At 31.1% G+C, this 15,321-nt stretch overlaps 2 protein-coding genes across 2 annotated transcripts; both read left to right on the top strand.

Moving 5' to 3' along the window:
* The first annotated feature begins 51 nt into the window (after positions 1–51).
* Positions 52–8,465, top strand: hgo (homogentisate 1,2-dioxygenase). The gene is made up of 8 exons (XM_011058088.2): positions 52–182; positions 606–741; positions 1,712–1,857; positions 2,081–2,267; positions 2,340–2,519; positions 2,759–2,982; positions 3,314–3,440; positions 6,193–8,465. Exons 1-8 carry the CDS (start codon positions 165–167, stop codon positions 6,519–6,521), a joined length of 1,347 nt encoding a protein of 448 aa, XP_011056390.2. The 5' UTR covers positions 52–164; the 3' UTR covers positions 6,522–8,465.
* A 337-nt stretch (positions 8,466–8,802) lies between these two features.
* Positions 8,803–15,298, top strand: LOC105147213 (hypothetical protein). Its single transcript, XM_011058079.2, has 9 exons — positions 8,803–9,185; positions 11,373–11,427; positions 11,493–11,657; positions 11,737–11,967; positions 12,049–12,351; positions 13,344–13,448; positions 13,532–13,689; positions 14,116–14,518; positions 14,736–15,298. Exons 1-9 carry the CDS (start codon positions 9,087–9,089, stop codon positions 14,957–14,959), a joined length of 1,743 nt encoding a protein of 580 aa, XP_011056381.1. The 5' UTR covers positions 8,803–9,086; the 3' UTR covers positions 14,960–15,298.
* Positions 15,299–15,321: the final 23 nt, after the last annotated feature.

Raw genomic sequence — 15,321 nt, 5'->3', positions numbered from 1 at the left:
CGATTGGTTCAGAGTGAATAAACATGTTTTTATTTAACATCGATCTCTTATCGTCATTACGTCATCTAAGGACTTGTTCATATAAAACGGGGGAGTATCACGAAAACTTCTGTATTTCTAGTTAAGAAACGATCTGTCTCTGGATAAAAAAATCGCTGCTCGTCATGAGAGACGAACTCAAGGTAGTGAAACCGTTTCAATTCTGACGTACCTATTTATCGGAAAAATTCAGTGTGCAACTCTTTTTGGAAGACATTTTTCATTCAGCTTGTGTCAAAAAAGCTGTTCTTTTATTGTGAAAATGATTGCTGAAAAATTACTTAGGCTAATAATTTACAAACGATTTTGCGAATAGACTAAATCTTTTAGTGTAATTTCGTTCAGAATTTAATACAGGGAACATTTTTCATTTTAAATGAGCATATAATATTTCTTCGTTTTAGATAAATATAATTGTATTTCTTGTTTTAAATAAGTATTTTAAATAAATATTGTCTAATGAAAAAGAAGACTTTGAAAAATGGGAACTTCTGAAATCTAGAAACTTGACATTGCGAAAGTGTGTTAATGAGAAAACGCTTGTTCTATCGAGAAATATCTTTCAGTATCTCACGGGATTCGGTTGTGAGTTCTCCAGCGAGGATGAGCGCTGTCCAGGAGCACTGCCCGTTGGGCAGAATAATCCACAGAAATGTCCATATGGTCTTTATGCCGAACAACTATCAGGCACAGCATTTACAGGTAAGTAAAATCTAAGGAATGGAACTTATATATAAATCTAGGGAATGGAACTTATAGTTATTTATACTGCCGTTTACTTGTACTTTATCTTATCATTACTATGTTATAATAACGATTTGGCAATACCGAATTTTTTTATGACTGTAACGGTAACATTAGAGTTGAAAAGTCACTCCGATCGTTACGTGTACGAATTGGATAAGTCATTCTGGAAAAATTAACTCGTATTTATAACTAGTTACTTTTATTAGTTACGTTATATATCTACTTATAATGAAATAATGTTACAAACCATTTTTTTTTTAATAAGAAAATGCGTAATACAAATTACTTTTCAAAGTGACTTTTTCAATCTTAGCGATCATTAATCGCTGACAATCTCAGCGATTAATTAGTTATTATTATAGTCATAAAATCATTATCAAATTGTTATTATAAAAAGTAACTCTTCTGTTCCCTGGTAAAATCATTTGCTTGCTCAATTCTTTCAATATTTTAGAAATAATTTACAATTTTAAAAAATATTTGATATTTTGATTACACGTTTTGATTTGGTTCTTACACGCTTCCGACTTATACGATTGTCAAATAAAAAATTAATCACTTGTTTACATTGTAAAAAAATATAATTTGTTTCAAAATTGTCTGAATTTAAATTCGTCAACTGAAGTCTAAATTAATGTAGTAAAGTAAGAGAAAAATTTCGTTTTATCTCAGGAGTAAACTTATTGTTAGCTCAAGTTACTGTTAGCTTTAACTTATCTTTTATCAAATTGAGATATAAAGAGGTATTAAAATAATACAAATTCCAAACAATTTTATAATCCCATAAATATCACTTTTTCTTGACTTGGATTTTTTATCATAACAATGCAGAATCAAAGATTAATATTTTTTTTTTATTTCTTTCTAATATAATGCCAGATATTATCACTGCCATAATTTTTATGCCATTATTTTTATTTTCTAGTTCCACGTAATCAAAATAAAAGATCGTGGCTCTATCGAATAAGACCCTCTGTTGTTCACAACCCATTTAAATCCTTCACTAGAAGCCATGGTGCCGAATCTTATGTAAGAAACGATTGGAACGAGACCTATCCAAATCCCAATCAGGTAAATTTTCGATTAATTTTGAATTCAGGAATTGAGTGTAATAGTGATCTAACTAAAGATCAAGATTAACATAAATATATCCTTTCAAATTTTTATGAAATCTCTCTCTTCCTCTTTCGATCTTCTTAAGTTTATAAAAAAATGGAACGGATTTTTATTATATCGAATCCTTTAATCTATCGGAAGGATAGTTTCTCTGAAATGCTAATTGTTCACGTTTTAGCTAAGATGGAAGACTTTTGATGTCCCAACTCGACGAGATCCCGAAGTCGATTTTATCGAGGGCCTTCACACTTTGTGTGGTGCCGGCGATCCTAAGATGCGCCAAGGCGTTGCGATACACGTGTACTTGTGCAATGCTTCCATGAAGGATAGAGCTTTTTATAATGCCGATGGCGATTTTCTCATTGGTAAGTGATAGAAAAAGCAATGCCGACTTCCCCCTAAAGGAAAAAAGAATATAATTTCGAGTCCAATTGCAGTGCCACAGTTGGGTACTCTGCAAATTACCACTGAGTTTGGCAAGATCCGATGCGAACCGAATGAAATATGCGTTATTCAGCAAGGAATGCGATTCTCCGTGACCGTCTTTGGTCCAAGCAGAGGTTACATCTTAGAAGTCTTCGACAATCACTTCCAGTTGCCGGAATTAGGGCCGATAGGTAATCTAATCGTCGATTTGAAGACTTATGAAAATATTTTTAATACATTTTATGTTGAAACTTGAAAAAATTAATCCGAATTCGAAAAACTTTTTGCATTTCATCTTTAAGACCTTAAACCTTACTGAAAGACAACATAGTACAATTATGTTGTGGTTGACAATTAAATTTCTTTCATTGGGAAGATTCGATAAATTAATGTTTTTTTAATGAATTTAACGAGTTGGGCTAATACGTAGGAGCAAACGGCTTGGCGAATCCGAGGGATTTTCAAACTCCTGTGGCTTGGTACGAGGATCGTGAGATTGATTATGAGATCATATGTAAATATCAGGGAAAGCTATTCGTGGCCAATCAAGATCATAGCCCCTTTGATATAATTGCGTGGCATGGCAATTACGTACCTTATAAATATGATCTTAAGAGATTCATGATCATCAATTCCGTTTCTTTTGATCACTGCGTAAGTAAACATCGTCACATGCAGAAATCTACTACGCATTGAGATTTAAAAAGAAAACTGCTATGAATTGCAATGAAATTTTGTTTATATAAAATACAATTTTTAAAATTTTCCCTGCGAAGGAAGTAACTCGATTGTGTAGACGATTAAATATTATCTTTAATGATTTGTGTTTCTGTCTCTTTCTTAATCCTTCTTAATATTTATATATTTTAGATTTTAACAAGTAAATGTATATAATGTTTTTTTTTTCATTCTTCTATATATCCATTTTTTTCGAATTCAGTTATAATTACTCTCGGAATGTTAAGTAGCTCAATTAATTCCGCAGGATCCTTCCATCTTCACCGTGCTGACGTGCCCCACTAACAAACCTGGAACCGCTGCAGCCGACTTCGTGATCTTTCCACCCCGATGGTCCGTGCAAGAACACACTTTCAGACCACCCTACTATCACCGTAAGTATTCTTAGAAAGTATATATCGTTTGCATTCGTCTACGCGCCGATGCAAAAATGAAACTGTGCAAACATTTTTTAATGCGATTTTACATGCAAGAGAAATCAAAATGTATGCTAATTATGTTTTTAAACAACAAGATTATTGGAACATTACTTGAGTATTATGAATGCATCGCAGTTTTCTAATAGTTTATTTACATTTATTTTGAAATAAGTACAAACTTGATAAATATTGTTTTGAATTATAGAAATATATGTAAAATTGTAGGAATTAATATTAAAGATTACGTATTAAGTTAATGGAAATTTTGTATTTAAGAGAGATATACTTGACATATCTTTTAAATCTCTTTTAGATATCCTTTTTTGGTATACTTGGTAATTATTTTGGTTAAACTGCCATCCGTCGATCTGACACGTTTACTAGACACGGTATATTATTAAGAAATTGTGGATTCTGCGATTCTTTTCCCTATCACTGGTCTCGTGGGGTCGATTATACGCGGCAAGAGTTACGAGTGCTCTGTCGAACTCGGTGTCTTCGTTCCAGAAGAGCGCTCCTGAAAATTGTGCAACCGAGTTAGAGAAAACTCGAAATTTTTCCCGGCGACCGATCGCACAACGTTTTTCTTTCTTCGATAGGTCGTTTCACCGATATCCTGTCACTGCGATCACGATCCGACCGATTATGATGAGACGGGACGGGCCACTTTCAATCGATGGTTATCGTCGCCGCTGTCGTATTTCGCTGTATTATCGCGCTCTCTTATTGAGAAAGTCCGTCGCGTGCAAAGAGAAAGACGCGTAGGCACGATGCCTATCAACGAGGATGCATCCTTATGAGTTAAGTAATTGAAAGCCAGGAGAAGTGGTTATTATCTGTTTCTTCAATGTCCATTCCGTTGTACAGAAGTTACGTGCGTGCAAAATTATAGGGTCGATCGGAGTAACTGACGGACGCGCGTGGTGATATTTTTTGATCGTGAAATTAATGCTGATTATCGGAGATCTTATTAAAATTAACGATCGTTTAATAGCTGCGATAAATAAGTGGAGAAAGTAATTACTATGTTTGTCATCGGTGAATGTCGAAAACGTGAAAAAAATTATGAATATTTATTCAACATGCTATTGTGAAACCGATAAAAAATGTTTACGAAGAAAGATGACCAAAAAATATATTCTTGTGAGATATTTTACAATACAAGTATTTCATGAAATAAAATTCAATGATAATTTTACAAATAATTTTTTTTTTTTAATGATAATTTTTATTTCAGTAAGTAAATATTTTTAATATAGATTTTCTATTAATTATTTCTTATTTAACACTTTAAATTTTGTTTTTTCACCTCGTGTTTAATTTCATTTTCCTTTTATTTTTCCTAGAATATACTGGAATTCAATTAACAACAATAATTTAATTAATTGAATCTTCTTTGCATTGATATTTATCAATTTTGCAATTTTATTTTGCTAATGTAAAACTGCGCAACAATATATAAGGCTAGGAGCAATATGTATCTCAGAATATATTTGAGTACCAGTAAGAGTAGCCATTCGCTATGCTTTCTCCGAGATTTGATAACCAGTATAGCGACGTATTCAATGCGGGCCATTCTCCACGTTAATGAATAAGTCGGCGGCGCATGGAGAGCGATAATATGCAAAATACGCGTAATTTCCATTGCAGATCCGGCCACTGCGTCTCGTTGCGCGATCGCGAATAGCTCATGACGTATACACGTTCGTTTCGCATGCAGACTTGTCAATGGTATCTACCAACGATGAAGATTAACGGTGGCAAGTGTCGGTATATCGCTACTATTAAACGAGTCATCTGCAACATTGAATGTTATGTGGGAAATTTTGTCAAATATTTAACATTTGTGTCAATCGTAAATCAAATCGTAGCTATTATTTATAATGAATTTTGTCGATGACTTAGAACTTATATAAACGAGTTATATTATAGTAATTTTTCCTTGTATTTTTTAACAAGACACGAATATTTCATAAAATCGATTTACACTAATACAGTTGATGATGCAATTTGTAGAAATATATAATATATACATATAAATTCACATGTGAAATATTTGAGCACTAAGATCCAGTTTAGACCGATAAGGCTTTTTCGTTGAATAATTGAGATAAAAAAGGTAATTAAGATAACATATACAATGAACTATTTTGCACTTACACTGCTGTTTATATTTTTGAATGTTTATATTATCTACACATACAAATAAAACGCTATTTATTTTTTGTTATTCGAACAGAACAGTTTATTTACTACAGTATTTTTTTCTATATATAATTAAATTTTTTTTAAATTGTCAAAATTACATAAAAATTGTTATTATTGAATGTAATCTTTAAAATTTTAATGACAGTATAAACCAGTTTCTTTAATACAATAAAATTGCATATAGAATATATGCTAATTTTTTCTTGATAGTTTATATCAAATATTATATTTTTTTGTTTATTTTTTATCTCTAATTTTTTTACAATATTTTCTGCCCTTTTTTCTTTTATATATATATGGGTCATTCAAAAATTGAACAAAAAACCGCGGATACTTTTTAAATGATCTAATATATATGTGTGTGTGTGTGTGTGTGTGTGTATGTATGTATATATGTATATATGTTTATATGAATTTATATAGTATAACTTATACATATATACCTATTTTTGAACAATACAATTTTCAAACAATAAGCTTGACACTATTGGATTCTTAGGAAATTGCATGAGCGAGTTCATGGGCTTGATAAAGGGTCGCTACGAGGCAAAAGAGGATGGTTTTTCTGCTGGTGGTGCATCGCTACATTCCATAATGACTCCACACGGTCCCGATAGACAATGCTTCGAGGCTGCATCCAAGAGCGAGCTGGTGCCAGAACGGATCGCTGATGATACACAGGCATTTATGTTCGAAACCTCGTATAGCATGGCCGTGACACAATGGGCTAGTAACCTTTGCAATAAGCTGGACAATGAGTATTACAAATGTTGGCAGGATTTACAGAAACATTTTGATCACACTGATAAGCAAGCCAAAATTGCTTAAGATAACGATCTTTATTGGAAAGATTGAATGCTAGATCTTTAAAGTTTTGAGCTTCATTCTTGTTGCCGTATCTTCTTGCTTTTCTCTTCCTTTTTTTTTAATATCACGTAACCGCAGAATTGTGTAATAAATAAAAGCTTATTACTTTACGTTACTGTACTTCACTGTGATAAATGTCCATAATCTCAACAAAAATTTAACGTGTTCGGGAGGAAAGCAGTATATAGCCAGCTTTCAAGATAAATCTGGCACCTCTTTTTTCCTCTCGAAGTAAAAAAATCACTAAGATCATTAATTTTGAACGATAGTCTATTTTAGTATTATAACTTTATGCCATCTTCAAGAAAAGAAAAAGTTATCTTGATGATTTATTATTTTGTTGACGAAAAGAAAAAATAGAATCTCGTCTTTCTCTTGCAATAACAATCACGTTATCAAGATTCTTTCATTGTTATTATAATAAAAAAAGTATTAATGTTATTGAAGAAATGCGCGTTGTAATCTTTCTTTTTTCTGACCGCTTCTTTCGTGTGTATCGCATTCATGAAGGACGCATATCGTGCAAAACAAAGTTATCTGGTGCATGTAGCTAAGACTAAATTATCAATTCATCAACATTGTATTCATTCGTATGAAGAATATTACTGAATGCAAAAAGAACTTTTAATCGCATCTATCATAAAAGTTGATATGCAATTTGATGAAATCGGTACAGCATAAATCATTCGAGCAATATGACAATAATATTAATGTTCCAGCAATGTCACAATAATATTGCAACGATATTGCAATATTGCTAAAATGTTTTATGCTATGTAGGAAATTATGTTAGACTACTTTATTATATTAAATAAATTGTTCATTACCGATATTTTAAAGTACTAAAACTTATTTTGTAGGGTGATTAGGTACTATGAAAATTTGACAATACTTTATATTAGCATTAGTTAATTATTAATTACGCTTCTAAAGTGTCGTATAATTATCAAATGAATAAAAGTTAAATTATCAATTCTTTGAAATAAAAATTAGAAAAAATAAAAATGAATAAAATGATATAAAATTTGTGTGTCCTGTAAATTAATAATTAAAAAATTGCAGAAATTGATCAGTTTGACTAAAATATTTCTTTAAGTAATTAATGAATTAAATTAGCGTTAAGTGAATTCAAAATGTAGGATGTTTTGTTCACAATAATCAATTAACTTGTACAATGACAATCAGAAAGTAACTTAGCTATTAGTATCTAAGAGTATATTGATAATCGTTATTGTATACTTTGTAACTTTGAGTCTTAATTTTCATGATCGTTATCGCAGAAGCTATATAATTCTTCGAAATAAGGAATCTTTTGAATCTTTGAAATTTTTCTATAATTTAAATAATTTTAACTAAACATTAAAATACTTTACATTAAAATTTAATGTAAAGAAAGACCAGAATAATTATATAATATATATATATGTATGTATGTAATATGATTCTTGTTTTTGTTAATTTAAATGTTAATGTACTGTATTTTAATTTTTAATTAAAAATAAGAAAAGTAATCGTTGACAAATATGGAATTTTTGTTAAATAGATAAAATGTTTAATTTAAAAAAAAAATTAGAATAATAGAATATTTTTTAATAATAGAAAATTTTTTGTGAATGATCATTATATTTATTAAAAAATTTGTACATTAACAATTTATATAAATATTTTAAAATTACAGCACATTGCATATGTTGCAATTTTAAGACATTCATAATTTATGCGATAAGATTATAAATCTCAGATCTGATCTATATATTTGAAATGATCCATAACGTTTATGAAATCATTCAATGAAAACAAATATGAATCATATTATTTTCTAGTGTACTCAATGCGTACAATAATTTTATTATTTTAAACAAACGTTTCATACTTCTGCAATAAAATTGTTTATAAAATAAAAAATACTTTTCTCTCTCTTTCTTTTCTTTCCTTTTGTCTTATTCTAAAATTCAATTTCCGCACGTAGAAAATTGATATCGTTTTGATACACTTTTATTCTTTATCTTATCAAAATATCATAAAATTTATCTTTCTTTCAGCAATTAGATTTCTGTTTGCATCTTAATCTACGTTTGCGTGCCAAAAATACATAACATATTTCAAAAAGAAGTATTGATTCATTGGTCATTTTTTAGTCAGAATCATTCGTTGCAGTAATTGTCGGTTGACTCAAACGACTCGAGTCATCGATGATCTATCTTGTAGAGACCGTTCTTGTCGACGACAAGCAATGCAAGCAGTACCTGGTATTCCCAGCAGAGTCTTCCTCGCGTCGACACGCAATTTGTGATCTCGTGTCCGAGAAAAGTGATTGTTGACGTCGTTCGCGTGCAGTATATTGCGTTGTTCTCAACGTGGAGCGCATATGATTTGGAGTTGTGGTATGGTAACGTCACAATGAACATCCGAGTTATTGTCGCGATTCCGCCACGCGATTAACATGTTCGAGATCGACGACACGTGCCGTCTATCGAATGTTGCGTATCGTAGATCGTAGAGTGAGTGGGCAATAACCCAGAAGATATGCGGGCGACAATTCGCAATGGCTTTCTCGCCGCGGTCATCCTATGTTCTTTGACTAGAGTCTCTTCGCATTGTTATTCAGAGTACTGCCAGAAATCGGTAAGTGTCACTTCGTTCTGATCACCTGTTCATAAGTTCCAGGTTCCTTTAAAGTGTCACCTCGGTCATGTATACAGGATGCCTCGAGCATTCTTTGCACGTCGACTTGCGAATGAATTTATTTATTAATAATTATATTCATGTTTATTATAAATAAATTGTATTAATTCTGTGATACATAAAAGTTAAATTGAAGATACAAGCCTTTTCTTATTGTTTTGTAACGTTGCTCTCTTCAATTTTATAGTTTCAGATGTCATTGTTAGTACATTACTTTTGAAGCAACGTATATATCGCGTTATATGTACAGTAACAACATAACAGGTTATACATAGGATGTTTCTTTTTTCGTGTTATTATTTTTTCATATTGATTTTAAATTTAAACATGATTTTGCTTGATGAAAATATCGAAATACGAATAATTTTTGAATTATAGGTAAGAGAATGAAAAAGAAGCTAATTAAATTCTATTTTGTTAACTAAATTTTAAGGAACCAAATAGATTGCAAAATTACATTTGTCAGCTAATTTTCAGACAAAGTTTTTAACAAAATTCTAATTTAAAGCAAAGAGATATTATATGAATTTTTAAAATTACAATTTGAAATTTATTTATGAAAAGATATAATGCTAAAAATTGAAAAATACCATAAATGATGTTGCTGCTAAGAGTCGATATAAGCCGATTTACTAAACGGAAATTAATCAGACTCTGTTTAATAGTTTAATCTATTAAAAAATAATGGAATATTTTATATAATTTTTTGTCAAAAAAAGGCTATTTACTTATAGATAAAATACAGATAAAATCATATATAATGTGTGTCCTTCCAATAAGCGTCACAAATGATACGGTGACAATGAATCATTACATTCTTGTTGTTTACCAATGTTAAACGAAGATGGTATGATCACTGTGTCTCACTGTGTCGCTTGTTGGAAGGCACGCAATGATAGAACGTTACCATGACAATGTATTTATAAATAAATAAATGATAAATGAAATCATGATGATGTCTTTATGATATCATTATGACTTCTAGTTTTATCTGGATACAGTCTGTTCTGAAAAGCGTGACTGATATAACTTTCGATGTATCTTACGTGCTTGTCGCGATTTCACAGAATTATTATTAACAATATTTGTTGTTCTACATCTATTTACAAACGTCTTAGATTTCTTTTATATGTAGCTGTTATTTCTGATCTTTTCAATCCTTTCGAATCCAAAGGAAAATAACTTCAAATCTTTTAACGTCTGTCGTTAAATGCGTCATTCTCTAATAAAATCGGACAAAAATTAAGACTCTCTATATAATGTAAAGGAAAATCTTTCTATTTCTTCAGAAATGTTTGATATAACATTTCCAAATAAAAATTTACTCGATTATGCTCTTATGTTGTAAAATTGGTAGAAAGTATGCCTCAAAGATGTCGGCAATAAATTGATAATAATTGACAATGGCGGAAAATGGATGCTTTATTAATATAAAAACGCATATTGATTGTGTAGTATAATACATATATAATTTCTTTATTTTTTTTTACAATAAATAGTTTAAAAAATTAAAAATAAAACGCGGGCTACAAGCCAAGCTAGATCTCAAACTGACAATGACCAACTCTAAATATTGTCTAAAACATAATTTGCAAACGATTGTATAAATAAAAAATTTTTTATAAAAAACCAATCGCAAGTTATAAAAATTTCTCATACATCACAATTTCCATTATGATGATGCGAATATACAAATAAATTAGAAAAGTGTGTGTCTAATGACAAAACGATATGATAAAATACATAAAATTAACAATTTTTGATAAATATTTTTGAAAACTATTTTTAAAAAATAGTTTAAAAATTATATCGGTTTCCCTCTCTCTCTCTCTCTCTCTCTCTCTCTCTCTCTCTCTCTCTCTTATTGAATAAATTGTATATAGATCATATGATTAATCTTTTGATTATTATGCATAATTGTAGGCAAATAGATAGCGAAACTCAATAATGAAATGTTAATTTTTGAATTACGTAAGAGATTGATGATTAAGCAGAAACAAACTTTATCTTTAGCCGTATGTCATTCGATTGGTATCTTTTCCACATCTTAAGCTAATCGATTATCAATATCATATGCAGACAATTGCAAGACTTCCTATCCATATTAAATTTATTCCTTCTTTTTAGGCTAACTTGACACAGGATGTCCGGTGTATATTAACGTCAGTAGAAAGAGGGGAAGGTAGGAAGATAGTTTAATTTAGGATAATATCTTTTAAACTCATTAAACACTACTTGATTTTTTAGGTTGCGAAAAGCTAAAATTTGAGAATACTGGGAATTCATCAAAGCGAGATGCAGGCACCGCAATTTTTACGTTGCACGCTTATGTGAATAAAAATTTGAAAAAAAAAGATAATTCCCAGCAGGCGACTGCTTTCAACTTGTCAGTTTCGGATATCAATTTTCATAGTAAGGAAACAATTATTAGCATTCACGATATTTAACACACTCGAAACAAGTATATGTCTAATATCTCTCGTTAAATCAGGATTAATTACGCGTTATCAAAACATCATGGAGAGTAAAGAAAACGCATGCAGGCACATAGAGTTATATGGGAACGACAATCACCCAGTGCCTAAGCACTTATATGTATCATGTTCGTTCTCTGATGCTGCATACGAGGGATCACCGTATCGTTTGGAGTATACCGCGATCGGGGAAGATTTTGTGTACAGCAGAAAATATGTATTCTATGTGCCGAATCATGAATTTATCGGTAGGTTTTCTCGTTTATCTTCCTTCCTTTCCGTCCCGCGGCTTCGCGTCTTTCGTAACTACCCTGGAATCTCTCTTCCAGAAAATAGTGTCCAGATCGAGAAGTTTACGCCCTTCATATATATCGACATTTCTGATCGATCAAATGCGGCATTGTACATACAACCGCTCCCGTTAACGTACAACGTGATGGAATACAAGGTGTGGCTGATTAGTAACGATACGAAGTCGACGCTCACGATCGTCCCCGCCAACAAAGACCACGGGCATGTACGGCTCAACCTCGTAGCACCAGACGGCGTCTATTATGTTAAAGTTGCGGCTTTGCATCCCGAATGCGGCGAGCACGGATGTGCGAACAGCACATCGCCCTATGTATACATAAGTAAATGCGATTTAGCTCAAAATTTTCTTTTTCTTATATCTCCCTTGCCGTGCAAACGTTTTTGTAGTACCTATTTGATGTAAATGAAGATTGTTAATGTCCGATGTTTTTTAATGGATTAAGTGGTTCAAAAAATATTAAAAAATTCATGTAGCACAAAATTTGCAGCAAATTTGCTGTAACGTGTAACACTGCTGCAATATTGCAGCAAGTTTTATGCTGTTGGGTTTCTTATGTTTAATTATTCTGAATGAAGAATTTATACGTAATTTAACAAATCTCTATTAGTTTTTTCAGGAGCGGAACGGCGTGCCCGTACCCACTTGTTTTCAAGATATTCATAATTTTAAAAATCGCCTGGACAAAAATTACCTTTGTTTGCATGGTAAGGGTTAACAAAGTGACTGAAATACAGAGAAAAATTGAGAGTCAGCGCAGTAAGCAATGCGTATTATTGTATAACTATTATGTATAACTATAGCTATATCAATTATATAGCTGTGAAAACTATAACATCTAATTGTAAGTTCAAAAGCGTTCTGTTCGAAGTGTGTAGAGAATGTAAGTAAACCTTTATCCCATGACAATTGATAGATGAAAGTTTGAAGGTTTTTTACCTACAATTTAGTACCTTATAGTATTAATTGTACATTGATTGTACAATCATCCAAAAATTTTTTCGTCGGATCCAAATAATTTGTTACTATAATTGAGGATTAAAAATGAAATATATAATCCCATGGAAATAATTATATAATCAATAAACAAATGTCAAGCTTATTATTAAGTCAAATTATGTAATTATTTCCAGCGAATTATATATTGTCAGTTTTAAAATAATTTTTATTGTTTACCGCGTTGATTCTCAATTGTTCTTTTTATTTCAATTTTATTTCTAATTTTTAAAAATTTTTACTTATATTTTATTTATTTTCTTTTTTGTCTCATTTCTGGTTCTTCCCCTCAACACTGCTAATTCCGTATTGTCACAGAACACGCGTCTCATCAATTGTTAATTATGATAATCAGCTTAGTATGGATACCGCCGGTATTGTTATACGCGCTGTATCACGCATTTAAATTATACAGAAAGAAAGGTGAGAATGTTATCAATTCTTTTTTCTTTCCAGAATACTTATGTCTAATCCGTTTGCTTTAATAAATTTTTTTTTAAATATAGTTTTAAAAAGAGTGGCTATGAAGCCGAACTGCTTGCTAATATACTCACCGACGCATCCATCGCATGTGAATGTGATGGCTGAGTTAACAAAATATCTACGATATTATAATATCAATGCAATGATCGACATGTTTGATATTGCAGAAACTGCCAACAAAGTGAGTAATCAAATAAATCAACGTAATATATTACGGCAATTGTTTTCAAAAAGATAGAAATCCACAAGTCGATAAATATGAGTTTGATTGATTTATAATATGTGAATGCTTGTAAGAACAAGTAAGAAAAAAAATGCGATACTTAATGCACAATAATTCATAATGATAAATATATTTATTTTTCATTACGATCAATTTTTACATATCAAGAAATAAATATTATATATTTGTCATTATGATTATAAATTATTGCGCACTGAGTACCGCCTTTTTTTTTATTCTTACCTCCTCTTGCGAACATTTCTTTTGTCGTTTTAATTTTGAGGATCTTAATATTTTATTTATTGTTTATATTGAAATATATGAATTTTTATGACGCGATGTTCAGAGACAGTTCAGCGAAATAATCGTATAATGTGATTGCAGGATCCAGGACTCTGGTGTAACACCGCGTTTCAGACCGCGGATGTTGTATTGGTCGTAACATCTCCGCCGATATCTGCGAAATTCGATGCGACAATCATTTATCGAAACGTAGACAACCACCTGTTGCAATTGCTGAAGGAGAACTATCCTCGGAGAAATAAGAGGTATTATGCGATACACTTGCCATATTGCAAGTCGGACCATATACCAGAGGAGGCACGGCTCTTCAAGAAATTCCGCATACCCGAGGACCTAGCTAGGCTCGTGAAAACGATCCATGGAATCGCTTGTCTACGATTCCTTACAGTCTCTGATCGGGAGCTGCTTGAGAGCATCAGATTCGCTACGGCGAAGATATCCGAGGATGAGACCTCGAGTGTGATAAAAAATATCGAGGAGACTGGTGAGTAATGTTATCGCAGATACTCGATTTTGTTAATTGCCATAGCAACATCTTGTTATCGCTTCATTCTCTTTCGTATACTTTTCTTCGATTCCTATATCAGCGTAATTTTTTTGTGTTTTATTTTTTTTGTATTTGATAGATATAATTTTTTTTTATTATTGTATCAGTAACTTTATATTAGTTGCAATTTTATATCATTCTGAATTTCCCTTAGACGATTTGTTATTACCGATCGTTGTACAAGAGACTGCAAATTGCAACATCGAACAATCCGAGATTTCTAGACCTGACACACCAGATAGCAATGTCATACCTCAGTCTTTCACGACTTGTATCGACGAACTGAATCTACTCGGTGAGACTGAAGATGAGAAGTCTTTCGGCATTAATTCCACGAAGAACGATTGCGAATTTCGCGTAGATAAATTGAATTTGTGATTTTTTTTTATATGTGTATGAATATACAGTTCTTAGCAGAGTATTTTCTTATTATTTTTTTATCGATTGATTTTATATGCGACTACAATTGACGAAACTAAAAAAATATCTTTGTATAAATTTCATCGATTTATCTTTAATGTTTTCGAAACTCGAAACATATATATAATATACAAAATTACACAATAATTTAATAAAAAATTATTTTATTATATATATTTATTATATGTAACCATCACTTATCTTTATTACGATTTATATATATCAAATTTATAAAAATATTTTTAAAGATATAAAACAGAAACACATTAAATAAATTTTTGTGATGCTTAACAATAATTATTTTATTTCATCTTTACTTC

The sequence above is a fragment of the Acromyrmex echinatior genome, chromosome 9 (genome assembly GCF_024713525.1).
Source record: "Acromyrmex echinatior isolate Ae372 chromosome 9, ASM2471352v2, whole genome shotgun sequence".
Taxonomy (NCBI): Eukaryota; Metazoa; Arthropoda; class Insecta; order Hymenoptera; family Formicidae; genus Acromyrmex; species Acromyrmex echinatior.
Note: the sequence above shows the minus strand (reverse complement) of the source record. Positions and strands in the feature narration are given on the sequence as shown.

Coding starts and splice junctions, on each gene's coding strand:
- hgo (XM_011058088.2), top strand. Junction 742..1,711: donor ATCAGGCACAGCATTTACAG/GTAAGTAAAATC, acceptor TTTATTTTCTAG/TTCCACGTAATCAAAATAAA. Junction 1,858..2,080: donor CCTATCCAAATCCCAATCAG/GTAAATTTTCGA, acceptor TTCACGTTTTAG/CTAAGATGGAAGACTTTTGA.
- LOC105147213 (XM_011058079.2), top strand. CDS start 9,087: ATGCGGGCGACAATTCGCAATGGCTTTCTCGCCGCGGTCATCCTATGT. Junction 9,186..11,372: donor CAGAGTACTGCCAGAAATCG/GTAAGTGTCACT, acceptor CCTTCTTTTTAG/GCTAACTTGACACAGGATGT. Junction 11,658..11,736: donor TTCGGATATCAATTTTCATA/GTAAGGAAACAA, acceptor TCGTTAAATCAG/GATTAATTACGCGTTATCAA.